This window comes from Carassius carassius, chromosome 5, assembly GCF_963082965.1.
Source record: "Carassius carassius chromosome 5, fCarCar2.1, whole genome shotgun sequence".
Classification (NCBI taxonomy): Eukaryota; Metazoa; Chordata; class Actinopteri; order Cypriniformes; family Cyprinidae; genus Carassius; species Carassius carassius.
Window position 1 is genome coordinate 19,686,923 of NC_081759.1, and position 18,666 is coordinate 19,705,588.

Here is an 18,666-nt window from a genome sequence, read left to right on the forward strand (position 1 = left end):
TCTCCACCTTCAATACCATGACTGAGGTGCCCTTGAGCAAGGCATCGAACCCCCAACTGCTTTCCGGGCGCCGCAGCATAAATGGCTGCCCACTGCTCCGGGTGTGTGCTCACAGTGTGTGTGTGTGTGTTCACTGCTCTGTGTGTGTGCATTTCGGATGGGTTAAAATGCAGAGCAAAAATTCTGAGTATGGGTCACCATACTTGGCTGAATGTCACGTCACTTTCACTTTCACAGATGCTCCCCACCAGCCTGTGCACTTTTAAGCAGCACACGCTGCACTCACAAGACAGTCTCGAGCCGAATGAAACGCTGGTCTAATCCTTCTCTCGTTTCTCCTCTGAAACCCAGCCATCAGGAAGTGGCTCACCTCACTTCACCAGGCACTTTGCACCTTAAATAAATCCACCCTCCGGGGCATTATATTAACGAAACCTTGTCGAGTGATTCTTCACCCCGTGACAATATATATATATAGAGAAAGAGAGAGAGAGAGAGTCATCATACCATGTCTGTTACAGTGGCCAAAGTAATTTTGTATGCTCCAGGTCTAGTGCAACTACAGCTTGAGGCCAGTAAAAAAAAACACACCCTAAAACACCTTAGCAATCACACAACAATGACCTGACAACCAGCTAGAAAACCATAACATCATAGCATTTGTTTTGTACCTCAGTCACACACAGTGAAATTTAAAAAGCATTTTGTTTTTTAAACAGACAAACATTGACTTATGACAAGTGAATGAATTTCATGCCATGGCTTCAACTGTGGTCTGACATTGACAAATACTGAACAAACTGAAACAAATCCACTCAAAAGCACCAAATGGATCCTAGATTCTCACCAAATTCACTGCAATCAACAGACCATTTTTCAAAATGCCTGTGAAAGCAGTCCTTTCAGTGTCAGAGGCATGCGACAGCAGACGTTAAAGACAGGAGAGAGTTCGGGTGCTGCACGGTGGGTACAGCTTGTGCTTCAGCGCTCATTAGCTCAGAGACAGCACAGTTTTGAGAGTCTGGAGTGTATATGACTGCCTTATTTTATACGCCAGCCCTCAAACCTGTCTCCGCAATCTCTCTCTGCTAATTTCTGGATGAATCATGAGAAGCGTTAAAAGATGAAACACTTCTTCCTCCACTCTGTGAGGGATGGGTCTCACTGCCTGTGTTTTCTCCAAGGCTGGATTAAATCAATCAAAACAAGCCACGAGCCTCCGCGGATCTCTTCCCGTTTATTTTCATAAGAGCTTTCACCATAAGACAGGCCATTGCTCTTAAAATGTTCTCTGAATCTGTCGCCTCTTCAAAGGAGCCACATGAAGTATTGCTGTACATGTTATAAACATGATTTCTGGCAAAGAATGAATCCTAATAAAATACTGCACTAGTCAGGCATGTTTCATGGCTCTAATTACAACGATCACAGTGGACTGAGCATTGCAAGATCTCTGCTGTGTCAGAGAGTCTGTCAGGTTGAACGTTTATGCCTGTGTCAAGAGATTGTGAAACACTGCCATCTCCTGTAGCCTTGAGCTCTATTTAGAAATCATTTAGAGATAGATTTTCACTTCTCAGCCAAGAATCCCCATGGATCAGCAATTATAAAGTACTGTCGTGTGGATTAGCTACAAAACTGTGAAATGGAAATATTACTGACTCTAGTCAAAACAAATAGCTGAAATAGAAACCTTGTAGCCTATTTATGATTATGAAAAAAAGCTGAAATTGAAGAATACCAAAATTATTCAATTTTGACTGATCTAACTGAAACCAAATTGGTATTAAGTGAAATATCTTAGGCATGTTTTCTTAAAATACGCTTTGGGTGTCCTGAGATCGAGTCGGCTTGCGGACCTTTCCCCTCACTCTACCACTTTGCTTCCTGTCTAAAAAACTGTCTTGTCCCAATAAAGACAAAAACACCAAAAAAAAAAAAAAAAAAAGGCTAAATCTCTAAAGCACCACTTGGAACCTTTTTTTGCCATATCTGGTTGAAACATAAAATTGCAAATTCTTGAGGAATAGCATTTTACATAGATGCATGGAAACACCGAAGCAGATATGAAACTTTATTTACAATTTGAAGTTCTACCATCGGATGTGCTGTGCCGAAACACAACTGATGGTAGAACTTCAAATCCTAAATACATCCCCCTTCTTGATTGCAGACTTCGTGGAGTTTGAAGTTTCTGTAGTTTGTTTGACAATTGGTTGTTCGTCAGTGGTTAAGAAGGATTTGTTGTTTTGAACTGCCAATGTAAACGCTGGTCGAAGATTTCAGTTACAAACTAAGCACCCACACACTCACTAACCAGACCTTTACGGATATGATTTAGCAAGCAAGAGGTAAGACAACAACATTTTAATGTACTCGTTCAGTAATTAAATATTGTATGCATTTTTAAACAAAAACAAAACTGTCAATGTGGCGCATTAGAGGCCTTAGCCTAGGCCTATATTAAAACTAAATACAAGAAGTATTTCAACACTTTCTTACTTATCAAACGTGCATTACTGTATGTTCAAAAATAATGCGCTAATCTAAACTTGATTACTCTGCTAGGACGTTCGAACTTGAGTGACAGACTTCACTAAAAATCAGCTTGAGATCAGTTGGTTTAAAGAAATTACAAAAACACAAGAAAATGTCTAAATAATAATACCCACAATAAAAAGGTAAGTATAATTTCCGTTACCAGTTTTTTTTAGAACATTTGGGCCTTAAATAGGATGTAATTCCTGATCACATATTTTCACACATATTGTAAAGAGCATAATTTCTCATTTTTGGCTGAGCAAAACGATTCAAAATAAAACAAATAGTTTAAAATATATTGTTGTCCATATAAAAGTGCTTTTGATACTTACACTGAAATAAACTATATATAAATGCTACATAAATAAACTTGCCTTGCCTAAGTATCCAAAGAGAACAATACTAGGCTACGTAAAGGATTGGTTTATCCACACTTAGGCCTAGGCCTAATACTCCAGGGTCTGTGTTTACATCTTTTATAGGTATATTTTCAAGTTCCACCATGTATGTCATTCATCGGAAGCGTAGCTGCCGTGATTTTGTCGTGATGTACAAATTTCAAAGTTATTTCGTCCAAAGTATCAACCTTTGAAACCAGAGAGAAAACGTCAGTGAGCAAATAGGCAGCAGTGTGTCCGTCCGCCAGCTGGTGGCGCTGTTGCACAGATCAGAGCCGCAGCAGTGGATGTTGACTCCAGGCAGCTCCTGCGTGTGGCAGTGTCGTGCTGTCGCGCAGCCACTAGTCAGCATGACTCCCAATGCAACTGCAGTAACACAAACAAAACAGTGTTTTAGAGAAACCACATGCTGGGTTACATAGAATCAACTTCAAACTGATTTCACGTGAAGTCATGATTTTAATGCATGTCACAACAGAACTATTTAGTTAGTTGGTCTAAAACCTGGAGGAGAACCAGCATTTCTGAGCCATGGGTACATGGGTTAAGAATTTCCTGTGGGTTTTTAGAATGGCAGTTTTGGATTTATGAGTAGAATTTAATGTCTGTGGTTAACTTTGCATGAAGAGACTTAAGTTTTCTTCTACAACAAATTACCAACAGTCAAACATGAATTATTAACTGTTAAAAAAGAAAAAACTAAACATAATTGATTGGGGCTATACGAACTTCATATACCAAAAGTGAGTGTACATGCTTGATAAACTTTTTTTTCAGCCAATCTTATATAGAGATTTATTATTAACTTATACAGTATATTTTTAATGTTTAACACATGACACGTGTGTAATTTATGTTATAGAACAAAACATACAAATAATGGTAATCACAGACAGTAGAGTATGAACGAGTCTTTCTGGTGTGGTAAAATATAATAATTATTGGTATAAAACAAACAAATACATTAAAAGATAAACACCTGTAATGTCTTAAACCCAAGGTGCGCACATAGGCGATTTCTTTTCCACCTTTCTTGCCACATTTCATAGATTTTTTTTGTTTTTGTTTTTTTGCATTTAGAATTGCATTTCTATATTTTGCATCTTCAACACATTCTTTGCCACCTCCACACTCTCATTCCTCACACTCCTACATGCACTCGGACCCACAAACATTTAACTGGCTTTCCTATAGTATAAGCCTATCTTATTCACTTTTTGAGAGGAACATCAGCACATTTTGAATCATCTCACACAAGAAATGACTTCCTCCATGCCTCCACGTCACTTCTTCACATCACACTTCATACAACATGATGACATTTACATCATGCATGAATACATAAAACTGGGTGTGACAGTTAACTAGAATCAGTGGTTTACAGGAATATATTTTTTTCTTTTTTACTTAAGCTTTTAATCTTCTAGTAACTCCTGCCAAGTTTCACTATGATGCAGTTACTAATTCCACTAAGGGACTGTTTACATGGAAACAAATCTACCCACAGCAATTATGTCAGTAACACATAACCATAAGTTTGTCCACCTACAGTGCAGCCATCGTCCCACTGGTAAAAAGATAATTAAGACTTCATAGCCTGAGTAACACATTTTTGTGTAGAGTAATCAGTGAAAGTAGTCTACAGTGCTCTATCCATAGATTTCTACTGAAGTGCACTACTGTAAACACACAATTTTGTTCAGAATCTGAATTATCATCAATAACATGTCACGAAAACCGTAAAAGTCTTATTTTGAACGCACAATACACCTTCAACTAAAAGGAGAAGATTTGGCCATACAGTACAGTAAAACAAGCGGCACAAACACTTGCTCAGGGTTGAGTCATGTGACAGCTCTGTGATGCATGCTGAGCTCTGGAGGCAGGCAGAGCTGGCTCGACTTGTGAAAGTGGATAACTCTGGAGGATTACAGCTGGCCGATGATCCAACAGAGAGAGAAAGAGAAATCCCTGATGATCTCTGTCTAAATGCTCTTATCAGCCTTATCAATTGTACTGTGTCTGTCTGTCACCTATCGGAAGGACTGTCTGTTTGAGAGTCTGGCTGGGTTTTGTCAACACCGTTTGGGTTATAAATGTAGTCAGGATTTCAGGTTACAAAATATTTAGCTCATACAGTGATACCAGGAAAAGTTGTGCTGGAAGCCTCAAGCATAACGACAGTCTCGATGTTAGTAATGAGAGCGTTTACAACACTGCTTCATGAAGCTTCAAAATATTCATCATTTGTTTCATATCAGTGGTTTTGAGCTTTATTTCAAATCACATCATAATGTTTTTGAACCATGGTTTAGAAAGATTTTGAAATTCCAAGGGTTTGGATCCACTGTCTTTGCACAGCGGAATTAAGGCTGCTTTGTGCATGCTCAAAAAACCAGACAGAATTATACCTGCTCAGACCCACCACAAAAAAGTATTAGGGGTATAACGATTAAAATTATTCATGTTTTTTTGTATCACCATTTCAGAGTCACAGTTTCAGTATGGTTCGGCATGTTCTATTTTAGGGGAAAAAGACTAGCCTATACTGTGAAATGATTGGTAATACTTGAGCATGCGTCTACAAAATCTACAAGGTTTTTCCATGTTATTTTTTTTTTGTTCATCGCTGTTGAATGCATATCCATCAACAGAAACATCTCTAGGTTACGCATGTAACCATAGTTCCTCGAGGGAACGAAATGCTGCGTCGAATGCTACGGGGAACGAGTTTAGCGTGAGCGACTCTGAATATCATGTGTAATCTGTCTTATAGAAGAGCGTGACGTCACGGGTGGGGTGACGTAAGTGACCAGGAAGCTATAAAGGCATGAGCCACGCAGCCGGCATCAGCTTCGAGTACCAGCAAGCGCCGGCAGGGGTGCCGGGGATATGGCCTCGAGACGCAGCGTCTCGTTCCCTCGAGGAACTATGGTTACATGCGTTACCTAGAGACGTTCCTCTTCAGAAACTCGAGCTGCATCAAAATGCTACGGGGAACGATGTGCCCACGCTGCCAGACTACCAAATCCCTGCCTAGTGTGTATCTGAAGAGCACAGCTTAGGACGAGAGAACTGAAGTGCCTGGAGTGACTGGCATATCTAGGCCATAGAATTTTGCAAATGTGGAAGGCATGGACCACCCCGCAGCATTGCGGATGTCCAACATGGACACACCTGCTAGAAAGGCCTTTGAGGCCGACATACCCCGAGTAGAGTGAGCCTTGGCTCCCGACAGCGGGGGAAGACCAGAGGGCTCATAGGTGGCGTTGATAGTCTCAACTATCCAATGACTAATAGTCTGCTTAGATGCAGGAAAACCCCTTTTGGGGGGACCGTAGTGTAATGATATCAACCTTCATATTCATCCGGAAGAAGGAGGCGGGAACCGGCGGACAATCAAACAACATTTTAATAAAGGAAAATAAACCCAAAACAGCGCACCAGCCCCTCACGGACGACTGGTGCGCATAAAATAAAACCAAAACACAACTAAAAGCCCAGGCCTGGTCCTCTCTCGTCCTTCACTGTCGTCGCTCCAGTTTTATATCCTTCCATCTCCTCCATGGGCCTCGAGACCGGTGGGACGAACAGGTGCAGTTCATCTCCAATCACTCCCCCGGCCTCGCTCCCATGTCCCTCGGCCCCGCCCCACTCGTCACATACCCCCATCGCCCCTCGCAGGCCGGGGGGTACTCCCGAGACTGCGCTCTACTCCCCCCCCCCCCTCCCTCCGGGGGGGCCGCTCCCGGGGACCTGCGGGAACCCGGGGGTAGGACAGGCGAGGCGAGAGAAAAGGAGATGGAAGGAGGAGCGACAGAGACGAGAGAGGGGAGAGAGGAAAAAAAAAAAAAAAAAAAATTCCGGTTCCCAGACGCACCGCTGCTCGGCCCTCCACCAGCTGGGTGATCTCCTCCGCGGTGCCTGGCGGTGGCACTGGACGGCCCTCGGCGGACGGCACGACACTCCTCCGCCGCCCGGTGGACGGCGACGGCTCCTCCGGTTTTGGGCAGCCGGCAGGAGTCCCCCGTTCCCTGCTCCTCCGGATACCTTCACGGAGGCAGCAGGCTCCGGCCCCCTGGCGAACGGCGCCGACTCCTCCGCTCCCTCACGGACGGCAGCCGTCCCTCCCTATCGTGGGCGGTCGGCAGCGAGCTCGCCCGTCCCCGGCAACTCGCTCCAGTCCACCGCCTCGAGCGTCCATGGCGGCACACTCCTCGCCAGCTCGATGGCACCGCGGATTCACCACAGCGGCGAGGGATCCTCAGCAGCGCGTCCCTCCTTCTCCCGGGCTTCGGCACCACTGTAATGATATCAACCTTCATATTCATCCGGAAGAAGGAGGCGGGAACCGGCGGACAATCAAACAACATTTTAATAACAAAATAAACACAAAACAGCGCACCAGCCCCTCACGGACGACTGGTGCGCATAAAATAAAAACCACAACACAACTAAAAGCCCAGGCCTGGTCCTCTCTCGTCCTTCACTGTCGTCGCTCCAGTTTTATATCCTTCCATCTCCTCCATGGGCCTCGAGACCGGTGGGACGAACAGGTGCAGTTCATCTCCAATCACTCCCCCGGCCTCGCTCCCATGTCCCTCGGCCCCGCCCCACTCGTCACACGTAGCATACTAGCAATTTGTCTGATTTTCTCCACGGGGCAGCTCTGTGGACGTATGCATCCAGCGCTCAAACTGGACACATACAATTAAGCTTCTCTTGGTCTGGCTCCCGAAAGGGAGGAGGGCAGATGGCCTGCAGCACTACAGGTTGTGGTGTGACAGAGAGAACTTTAGGAACATATCTCGCTCGAGGGTATATGAATGCTTTGGCCATGCCGGGTGCAAAGTCAAGATAAGCAGGGGCCACTGAGAGGGCCTGAAAATCTATAGAAGATCTATCTAATAGCCGACAGAAAGGTAGTTTTAAGGGTCAGATGTCTGTCTGATATATCTTGTATTTGCTCAAATGGAGCTTTACAAAGAGCCTCTAACACCACAACCAAGTCCCACGGGGGAATACGGGACCATGCTGGAGGTGTCAACCTCAGTGCACCGCGGAGGAAACGTGTAACTAGGGGTTGTCTTCCCAAAGACTGACCATCGAGAGGGACATGGTAGGCCGCAATGGCCACCACGTAAACCTTCAGTGTGGAGTGGGTCAACCCTGCAGAGAACCTGGCTTGTAGAAACTCCAGAACTGTACCAACTGGGCAGTTAGCTCGGTCAAGCTGACAGTCTCTGCACCAGTAGGTGAAGAGTTTCCACCTCAGGGCATACAGTCTCCTCGCTGAGGGAGCTCTGGATTGGAGGATGGTCTCAACAACCTCGGTTGAGAGACCAGCTGCTAATAGTTGTGCCCCCTCAGGGGCCACACCCACAGCTTCCACAACACAGAGCGAGGGTGAATTATCATACTCTGCGCCTGTGAGAGTAGGTCTGTCCTGATCGGTATCTCCCATGGAGAGCCGTCGAGGAGCAAGACCAGATCTGCGAACCATACTCGACCCAGCCAGAACGGGGCTACTAGCAACAGATGGACCCCGTCCCGGCGTACTCTCGCCAGAACTCCTGGGAGCAGAGCAATAGGGGGAAAGGCGTACAGACGAAGCCTCGGCCAGGTCTGTACCATAGCGTCCAGTCCCAGAGGAGCTGGATGAGCTAGAGAGAACTAGAGGAGACATTGCGATGTTTCTTGAGTCGCAAAGAGGTCTACTTGAGCTTTGCCAAAGATTCTCCATATATGCTTCACCACCTCTGGGTGAAGTTTCCATTCCCCGGGCCTCGGCCCCTGCCTCGACAGTATGTCTGCTCCCATATTTAATTTCCCAGGAATGTAAACTGCTCTGGGGGAGAGGAGTTTGCCCTGGGACCACTAAAGGATCTGGTGCGCAAGCTTGTACAAGGGGTGTGAAGGCAGACCTCCCTGGTGGTTGATATAAGGCACCACTGATGTGTTGTCGGTGCGCACCAACACATGGTGACCTCTCAGGTCTGGGAGGAAGTGCTTTAGTGCACTATAAACTGCTAGCATCTCTAGACAATTGATATGCCATGTCAGATGGTGACCACTCCACAGACCACGGGCAGGGTGGCCACTAATAACCGCACCCCAGCCAGTAAGGGATGCATACGTCGCTAGTATTACACGGAAACAAGGGGCTCCCAGCAGCGGGCCCTGATTCAAGAACCAAGGTTTCTTCCACATGTTCAAGGCATGGAGGCATCACCGCGTGACCTTGACAGTTCGAAGTGGGTTGCCCCTCGGGGGAAAATCCCTTGGTCTTGAGCCACCACTGTAGGGGTCTCATGTACAGCAGGCCAAGAGGCACCACATTGGACGCAGCTGCCATCAGACCCAACAATCTCTGAAATTGTTTGACAGTGAGTGACTGGCCTTCTTTGACTCTCTCGACTGACATGAGAATCGACTCTATACGAGCATGGGACAAACGTGCCTGCATCGTGGTCAAATCCCACACTACGCCCCCCTAGATTGTTCTTTGGACTGGAGAAAGTACACTCTTCTTGGCATTCGGTCTCAAACCCAGCTTCGAACCATATGTTCGAGAACGACATCTCGATGTTGAACTGCCACAGTGCTCTGATTGAGCTAAAATCAACCAATCATCGATATAATTGAGAATGCGGATGCCCTGCATGCGCGGAGGAACCAGAGCCGCATCAACACATATCGTGAACTTGCGGGGTGAGAGTGCAAGGCCGAAGGGAAGTACTCGATATTGGTAAGCTTCGTCCCCGAAAGGGAACCTCAGAAACTTCCTGTGTTGTGGAAGGATGGATATGAGGAAGTATGCATCTTTGAGATCTATTGTGATAAACCAGTCCTCGGATCTGATTTTAGCTACAACATGCGTGATCGTGCATTTTAAACTTCAGTTTCGTAACTGATCGATTTAAGACCCGCAGATCTATGATCGGACGCAACCCCCCATCCTTCTTTGGAACTATGAAATACCGGCTGTAGAACCCAGACTCCCTGTCTTGAGGAGGGACCACCTCGATGGCCTCCTCCCCTAATAGGGTTTTCACTTTTTGTTCCATAACCAGAGCCTGCTCGGGGCCAACTTACGTCAGAGTAACCCCATTGAATCTCGGCAGTGGAGAGCCAAACTGAATACGGCATCCTTTTTCTACTGTGCACAGGACCCATTGAGATACATTTGGCAGTAGTTTCCACGCTGCTAAATAATCTACTATGGGAATCAGTCTCTCGAAACTGACCTCTGGTGTAAGAGGCCCCCGAAGGGGCGGCGAGCATCTCAGCTCCGCTACCCATGCGGCAGAAAATACTGAGGACATTGCTCGCCGGAGACCGCAAACAGTATTAATCTCCTCTGAGATAAGTAGCTTGCAGCTGCGAGTGCACAGAGGGGGAAGGAACCGGTGCACGTGCTTGCGAACCTCGAAAACGAACTCTAGATCTAGGGAACACGGATGGAGATAGGCAGAGCCGTTTTCAACCCTTCCCCTGATATGCAAGAAGCACAGTCAGCTGCGCTCCTCATTAATGCTGCTCGTTATAAAGTTTAGGCATAATATGCTTGTGAAACTGATACTTGTGCAACTATTGTCTGTGCAACTATTGTTTATGCAGCTTATATTTGTTCAATTGCGAGCTTTGCGGGGGGGGGGGGCAATATCCGGGCTTCCGAACCCGGAGATTGGGCAGATTTGGCGGGTGAGCAGTGTTGTGCCAGTTCATACTTAAAAAGAACTAGCTCAAAGTTCAGTTCACACAGATGATAATGAACTAGTTCATGTTCATAGTTAATTTTTTTTTTAAATGAACTAAAAACGAACTAGTTCACGTTCATTTGTTAAATTTATACAAAACGAAATTCACTTTAAAGAAAGGCTTTCTATAACAACTTCAACTTCAACGGTCAAAATCATGTCTGACCCGCTCCATGTCTCATATTGCGCATCCTATCTCACTCGGTCGTGCTGTTCACTTTTCATAAATCAACATAAATGGAAATAAAAATAACATAATATTTTAACAAATATGAAACGCGTTTTTTTTAATGGCTACAACAGTATAGTATGCCTACATAGCATATTCTCTATTTGTACAAATTTCTGCACATTAATTTAATTCTGAATTTTGCACACACAAGTTGAAAGGCATTTGTTCAAATCAAGTTCACGGATAATTGTGTGTGCATTTCTTAGCCTAATCATTATGATACTAAAATCCTAACAAATGGGCTATGCTATGTACAAAAAAATCAGATGAGCCCATAATATGAACGGTTAAGCATTTTCCTCCCATAGAAAACCATTGTAAGAATGCTTAATGTGGCTTAATGCAGATTAGAATGTCCCCTTATTATGTCGAAATAACGAGATATCGATACTAGGCTACTGTGTCCACCGTGGTCTCCTTTTTGATCAGCGGAAACGATTTTTGCTTGTTTGGGATCTGACTGTCCAGCGTATTTGAAAAAGTTAAGCAAACTTTCCTGTCTTTTTGACATTTTTCCCCTGCGTGAAACGATCGAGGCTAACAGCAATCTCAACTAGTACAACAAGCGCGCAAGTCATGTGTCACAAACATTGAACACTACACAAACAGTAATTTTTTTTTTCATTTAGGCAATTAATTTTAGTGACACAGGAGGTGCCGGATCCAATGTCGGAGGTGACGGAACATGTTCCGGCTCAAATTAAGACCTGGTAAAACCTGAATTTTCAAATGAGCGTGAACGTGAACTGCGCGTGCTGTTCATTCCTGCCAGAGTGAGCGCCGCTCTAGTTCACGTTCATTGTATGCAAAGTGATTCGTTCAGTTCAGCGTTCGGCGAAAATATGAACGAGTTCATTGAACGCGTTCATGCACAACACTGCGGGTGAAGTAGGAGATAGGGATGCGCCCGTCTCCATACCCTCCAGCAGATCTATCAGCGAACCCAGCGAATGCAGGCGCCGCTCCGCCTTGGCGAAAGCGGGACCGACACCACGAGGAACGCTCACACTAAACGCGTTCCCCGTAGTGTTTCGACGCAGCTCCAGTTCCTGAAGAGGAACAAACTTTAGCCGAACTCTGTCTGTTTTATGTGTTGTTATTTTTAACAAACTATATTACAGATGTCAGATTTAAGTGTGTGTCAAACCATGGGGGAGAATGGAATGGTTCAAATTTTTACCAAGAACCGTTACACCCCTACAAAAGTATACAGTGTAATTGCTGTGTAAATGCCACCTCTGAGCAGCATTAAACAGTCTGTCTAAAGACACCTACAGTAAATGTCACTTCAGAAGTGTTTCTGTGCCACCTTTGGAGTGCAAAATTTGCCATGAATGCGTTACTGTCAGGGTTCTGCCCTGGCAGCTGTCTATTTTGTCTTTGTTTAGTGTTTCTCTGTTTTCCCTGTGTATGACCACATGGCTTTGTCTCTGTTTATGTTGGCCATGTGCTCCTTTCGTCCTGCCACCTTGTTTCACATTACCACGCCCCCTTGTTTAGTCCTTGTTTGGTGCTCATTAATTGATTATTCTCACCTTGTGTTTGTGTGCTTTCCTTCCTATTTATTGTGATCATTTCCCTCTTGTGGTTGCTGGTTCGTTTTGTATGTGAGTTAGTGTTTGCTTAGCTTGCTAGCTGATCTATACTATAGAGTTTTTCCTTGTCTGTTAAAGTCTGGTATTTATTAGTTTAAGTTTATCTTGTCATTGTTTATTCTAGTCTAGTTTAAGTGTTTCTTTTTGTTTGGATCTCATTTTTATTTTCTCGTGAGTTTGACTTGTTCCTTAAAGTATTTATTTTCCCCTTTGTTTTATTTTCTTGGTTAGTTTTTCCAGTTATCTCTAGAACTTTATTTGGTATTTGTTTCTTTACCTTTTTAGTTAACTTTAGTTAGTTAGCTTTGGTTATTTCTCTAGTTCCCCTTTTATCTTGTTTCTAGGTCATAGCATTCTTGTCTGACTTTTTGCCTATTATTATTATTATTATTATTGTTCTCTTGTTATCTTAAGTCTTGTCTAGTGTTTTGTGAGTTCTGTCTGTTCCTGTCTTGCCTGCTGCTTTCTCCCTGGCCACTGGGTCTCCCCGCCTGGAGGTCTGACGTGTGTGGCTTCACCTCCATAGCCAAGTGCCCTTGGTTCCTGGTGCTGTGGTCTGGTCCCTTGCACAGCCTCCTCTACAGTCCTGCACTCGGTTGTCACCCAGGGCCCACCTCAGCGGTCATCCCCCCCCATCTGCCTGCTCCATTGTTGTATGCCCCATCCTATTGTCTGGACTGTTCAAACCACTCCCCCCTATCGTGCTTTGTCTAAATTGTCAATAAACGTCCCTTGTTCATTCTGCATCTGGGTCCTCTCCCTCAGTAACCGTGACCGTTACATAAAGTAAAATACCAAGAAGGATTTCTAGGAATTGGTGATACCTTCAGACAAGCTTGTGCAGTAGGATTTGGTTTTTATGGCTGATTAGGAGATGAAGGTGTTGGAAGTACGGGTTAAAGTAGGTTAACCCTCAAGTTGTGTTTGGGTCATTTTGACCCAGAGAGAGTTTTCTTTCTCCTGAAAATTTTACTTAATGTTATTCCATTGGACTAAGATTTACTGACTTTGCTCACACAGGGCATACCTACTTCCACTGCTAAAATTTGACATTTTCGTTAAACATTTTTTAATTTTATTCAACCTTGTTCCCCTTGAGGTGTTCCAGGTCAAAAAGAGCCGCCTACAAATCTTTTTATCAGCTTGTTTTCTTTCAGTTAGGACTGGGGTTGTGTTTATTTTTTGGAACTGATTTAGGCCTCATTAATCTGAGCTAACGTGCCTCAGTTTTTTGAGTGAAAAAGCATAGTTTGTGAAAATTTTGTCAATATGAAAAAAATAGGAAAATATTCGCACTGTTTATCACACTAGAATGCTCTAACTTTTAACAACGAAAAAAAAGCATATAAATCTGTTGTTGTGCTACATTAACAAAAGAAAAAATGGGATTAAATCTTTTTGTCAAATAGTTTTCATTAAATCAGGACTGGGTTTGTATTTCTTTTTGATACTGACTGACTATAGGCCTTATTGATCTTAGCTTTATTGGTCAAAAATTTCTGTCCGCTGAAAATGAATAGGGGAAATTGGAAATCTGAGAAATATTTAGTGTTCAGAAGCATGTCGATCATGTCCATTTTCACATATGTATTTTTGCCTGCAAATACACTGCTCAAAAAAAATAAAGGGAACACTTAAATCACACATTGGAACTCAATTAATGCAATATTCAGTTTAAAAATCTTTATTTATATACAGTCGATATGTGACAACAGACAATGGAAACCAAAATCTTCAACACACTGAGGGCTGGATTCAAAATCACACACACAAAAAAAAAGGTAAAAAACTAAAGTTACAGACAGATCCAACTAGCATGAACAGCAGCATCGGATACATATCCAAGAGGTTCTCAATTGGATCCAAGTCTGGGGAACGTGAGGGCCAGTCAGTGGCATCAATGCCATTGTCATCTAAAAACTGCACACTGTAGCCACTGAGGCCAGGCATTATCAGGCACCAGGAGGAACCAAGGGCCCACTGCGCCAGCATAAGGTCTGACAGCAGCTCTGAGGATTTCATCCCTGTAGCTAACATCAGTAAGGCAACCACTGGCTAACAGGTGGAGGTCTGTGCAATCCTCCACGTATATTCCTCCCCAGACCATTACTAACACACTGCCAGTCATTCTGGATGATGCTGCATGCAACATAACCCTCCCCACAGCATCTCCAGACTCTTTCACATCTATCACATGTGCTAAGTGTGAAGCTGTGAAGAGAACAAGACACCAGTGGCGGACCTTCCAACTTTGGTGTTCCCTGGCAAATGCTAATTGAGCTGCATGGTGCTGAGTTGTGACCACAGGTCCCACTACAGGACATGAAGCCCTTATGCCACCATAATTCAGTCTGATTCTGACACCTATACCCTGCTGGAGGTCATTCTGTAAGGCTTTGCAGTGCTCCTCCTAATCCTCCCTGTACAAAGTAGCAGAAACCAGTGCTGTTGCCCCTCTATGTCCCTGTCCAGTTCTCCTCATGTAACGGCTTGTCTCCTGGTATCTCCTGCATGCTCTTTGAAGCTGTGCTGAGAGACACAACAAACTTCCTTGTGATGGCACCTCCATCCTGGAGGAGCTGGACTACTTGTGAAACCTGACTGGGTTACAGGTACAGCCCCATGCTACAGACAGTGAGAAGAACACTAACCATAACCCTAGGCTCAGATCAATGAGGCCTACGATCAGTTAAAAAAATAAATACAAAACCAGTCCTAATTGAAAGAAAACAAGCTGACAAAAACATTGATACCAATATTAGGTGATAATATAGCATAACAAGAGATTTATAAGCTTTTTTGTGCCCTGGTCATTTTTGACCAGGAACACCACAAGTGTTATAGGGATTTGAACACAACCTGAGGGTTAATTAGGTGGGGGGCAGGGAACATTGATCTTCAGTCGGTCTTTGCTCAGGAGCGATCATCTGGCTCTAATGCTCCTTACGCTGCCAAAGTGTGATGACAATTACACGCTAGGAGTCTCATGAAGAGGATTAAAGGGATAGTTCACCCAAAAATGAAAATTCTGTCATCATTTACTCACCCTCATGTCGTTCCAAACCTGTATGAGTTGCCTTCTTATGTTGAACATGAAGATATTTTGAAAATTTCTGGTAATCAAACAGTAGGTGGTTGCCATTGACTTCCATAGTAGGGAAAAAATACTATGGAAGTCAATGGCAACCACCAACTGTTTGATTACCAGTAATCTTCAAAATATCTTCTTTTTTGTTCAACATAAGAAAGCAACTCATACAGGTTTGGAATGACATGATGGTGAGTAAAAGATGACAATTTTCATTTTTGGGTAAACTATCTCTTAAAGGTGTCACCCCTGGAGTTCAAAGGAGTTCAAAGGATTTTACTCCAAAATAAATTTAATGAAAACTACCATTATGAATTATTCTCCACAGTGATTATTGATCATGTAATGACTATCTCAGCCACAGGAAGCCAAGCAGCCATTTCTGATTGTTGATATATTAGCGGTTGCTGGTGGGTGGTTGTAGGCGAGGGCATTCTTACCACTTTCGGTTCTGATGCAGAAGCGATGCTTGAAGCCCTTGTGGGAGTGGGAGCAGGTGATGACTTCGGGGCTGGAACAGCCTACGTCCACGTACCTCTGGTTATGCACAATGTTACAGGCATAACATTGCAGTCCGTCAGCTATAAAGCAGAAAGCAGATCTTTGTTTGCATGTGGAGTTATAGAGAAAATTGGATAACAAGAGCAAAAGCAGCAACTGTATTCGGAAATTTGGACTATAATTTGCAGCAGTATCTTCTTTCACTATCAGATCCAGATCAAGCAGGGATGAGGTTATAGCGACTGAGATTGAATTTAGCCCTGAGGTTTTAAGTCACTCAGCCATGTGTGCAGAACCCTGCTGCTGATACACATGGGTTTAGCTGCACAGAGCCTCTAGCTACACCATGACAGGTGGTTGTTAGGCTAATGTACTGCTCCTCTTGTGTAATGTTGTGCGTGAAGGCCAGTACATAACATGTTATTAATGAAACACCTAAAAAAAAAGCATGAATCATTTACATCAACAAGGAAAAGCATTCACTTGCATGCATTATTGATGTCCCACTAATCTTCTGAATGATTTGCAGTGACATGCGATCTGTATCTGGCATCGTGCTTTGAGACTCCAGTAGAAATCTGCATTATGTTTGTACAGTTTCTGACAGGCTATTGGCTTTTTCTCATATATGGTAATTTATAATTTCTGGTTATGTGATCTCCGTGTTCTTTTTAAAAGGCAAAGTTCATCTGGTGGCAGTGGTTTGCTTTATATAACCCCCTCACTGGAATCCGTTCAGACAGAAATGTTGTATTTGCATGTAAGATTAGATCTAAATGAGGCTAGTGAGCTTTAGGAGGCAACACTGCACGCAAAAAAAAAAAGATATTTGAATTCATTACTGTCATATAGCTCAGATACATTTGGCACAGAGAATTATACCTCAAATTGTCAAATACAAAAATTGTGTTTGTTAGATTTTTGTAACACAGTGATGAATGTTGCATTAAGTTCATTAGTGGATTGTTGTCAAAAAAAGTGCATCCACATCCTATATAACAAAAACTTTGTAAACATACAATTTGAGCATAAGTTATTACATAGAGACAATACAAACACTGTTCAAAGTCTACACTGCCAAACAGAAAAAGCAAATCAATCATTCTGCTTAGTTTTCTAGGAAAAATATCATGATGACGGAATACATTGATTTTGAAAATCTGTCTGTCTATCTGTCTATCTATCTATCTATCTATCTATCTATCTATCTATCTATCTATCTATCTATCTATCTGTCTGTCTGTCTGTCTGTCTATCTGTCTGTCTGTCTGTCTGTCTGTCTGTCTGTGTGTGTGTGTGTGTGTGTGTGTGTATATGTTACAATATTATCAGTATATATCTGTATTTTGCTTTCTTCAATGTGACTGACACAAATCAATACAAACGTACAGTACACACACCTACCATGTGACATGAGAAGTGTCAGCAATGCCAAGACGTAATACAGTCCATATCTGTGCAGCAGGCAGTTCTGGAGAGTCATGGGTGCAGCTGCAGGAAAAGTCACACGGGCAGAGCAATGAAGGGCTGGTAGTGAGACGAATCCTCCTGGGAGAAGAGCTCTCTGCCTCTTTCAGCATGAGCCACCACTCTCAAACCAAACACACTCACACTGATACTCCAAAGGAAAAGAGGAGGGGCCTCATATCAAAAAGAAGTATCAATAATGAGCCGTAAGAATAGACTCTATCAAAATAAAGTGCAGTCATTTGTCCCTCATTTGTCCCATCCTTCCTAAGCCCTAGAGAGGGAGTCTTCAGTCCCTGGCAGACGCGCACAGTCTGCATGAGACCCTCTGCTGGATCAGAGGTAATTTGCTAAATGATAATCCCAAAGCCCCAAATAAACACTTTCACGCCCAGCTTCTCACTGTGATAGAAGAGTCAGTCTTGATGCTCGTATATGTGTGGTATTAGTGTGTTTGAGTCCTCAGGCCATATTGCCTTTAATGAAAATTTAAGAACCAAATCCTCGCTCGGAAAGTGATGTTTAATGAAGGAGTGGGTGGGTTTTTGAAACAAACACAGACACAAATCAAAAGCGCTTGCTGTGCTTTGAAGGGTCCAATCAGTTTCAGAAGTGATTAGATGGTGACCCAAAACGCATTTCATATGCAGTCATTAATGCTAGATGTCTCTCTCTCTCTCTTCTTTTGCCATGCTTCTCTATCTTTCTTTTTATAGAGTTTCTCTTCGTTACCCTGACTGTCAAGATCAAGAGGTGTCTGGCATGTGTGATGTGTAGCAGGTCTAACTGGGGAAGTGGTAAGGATGTCATCAATATTCATATGAATTAACACATTGCAGTTAAAGGAGATGTATGTGTGCACATTTGATCCATTTACTCTTTTTCCAACCCACATTCATGTAGTATTCATGTTTTTCTATTAAAAAACTGTAATTGACTGTAATTCAAATTGGTTTACAGTAAGTTCCCTTACTCTGAAAAACAAATAGATTTAACAGGATATTTCATGTAATTTTGCAGTATAAGTGTGTTCTTAAGCTGATTGTCAGTATATAAAGGTTAACAAAACTTACTGGCCCAAGTC

General features: G+C 43.3%; 1 protein-coding gene across 1 annotated transcript; it reads right to left on the reverse strand.

Annotated features, from left to right (window-relative positions):
• Positions 1-488: 488 nt before the first annotated feature.
• Positions 489-17,893, reverse strand: LOC132140327 (uncharacterized). The gene is made up of 3 exons (XM_059549114.1): positions 17,520-17,893; positions 16,055-16,195; positions 489-3,305 (listed from the first exon to the last, which is right to left on the reverse strand). Exons 1-3 carry the CDS (start codon positions 17,596-17,598, stop codon positions 3,106-3,108), a joined length of 420 nt encoding a protein of 139 aa, XP_059405097.1. The 5' UTR covers positions 17,599-17,893; the 3' UTR covers positions 489-3,105.
• Between the last annotated feature and the right edge of the window lie 773 nt (positions 17,894-18,666).

Bases quoted from the DNA above. Each gene is read 5' to 3' on its own strand.
- LOC132140327 (XM_059549114.1), bottom strand. From the start codon at position 17,598: ATGACTCTCCAGAACTGCCTGCTGCACAGATATGGACTGTATTACGTC. The intron at 16,196-17,519 runs GTAGGTGTGTGT...TCTGCTTTATAG, and splicing joins GACACTTCTCATGTCACATG to CTGACGGACTGCAATGTTAT. The intron at 3,306-16,054 runs GTAAGAATGCCC...GTGTTACTGCAG, and splicing joins CTGCATCAGAACCGAAAGTG to TTGCATTGGGAGTCATGCTG.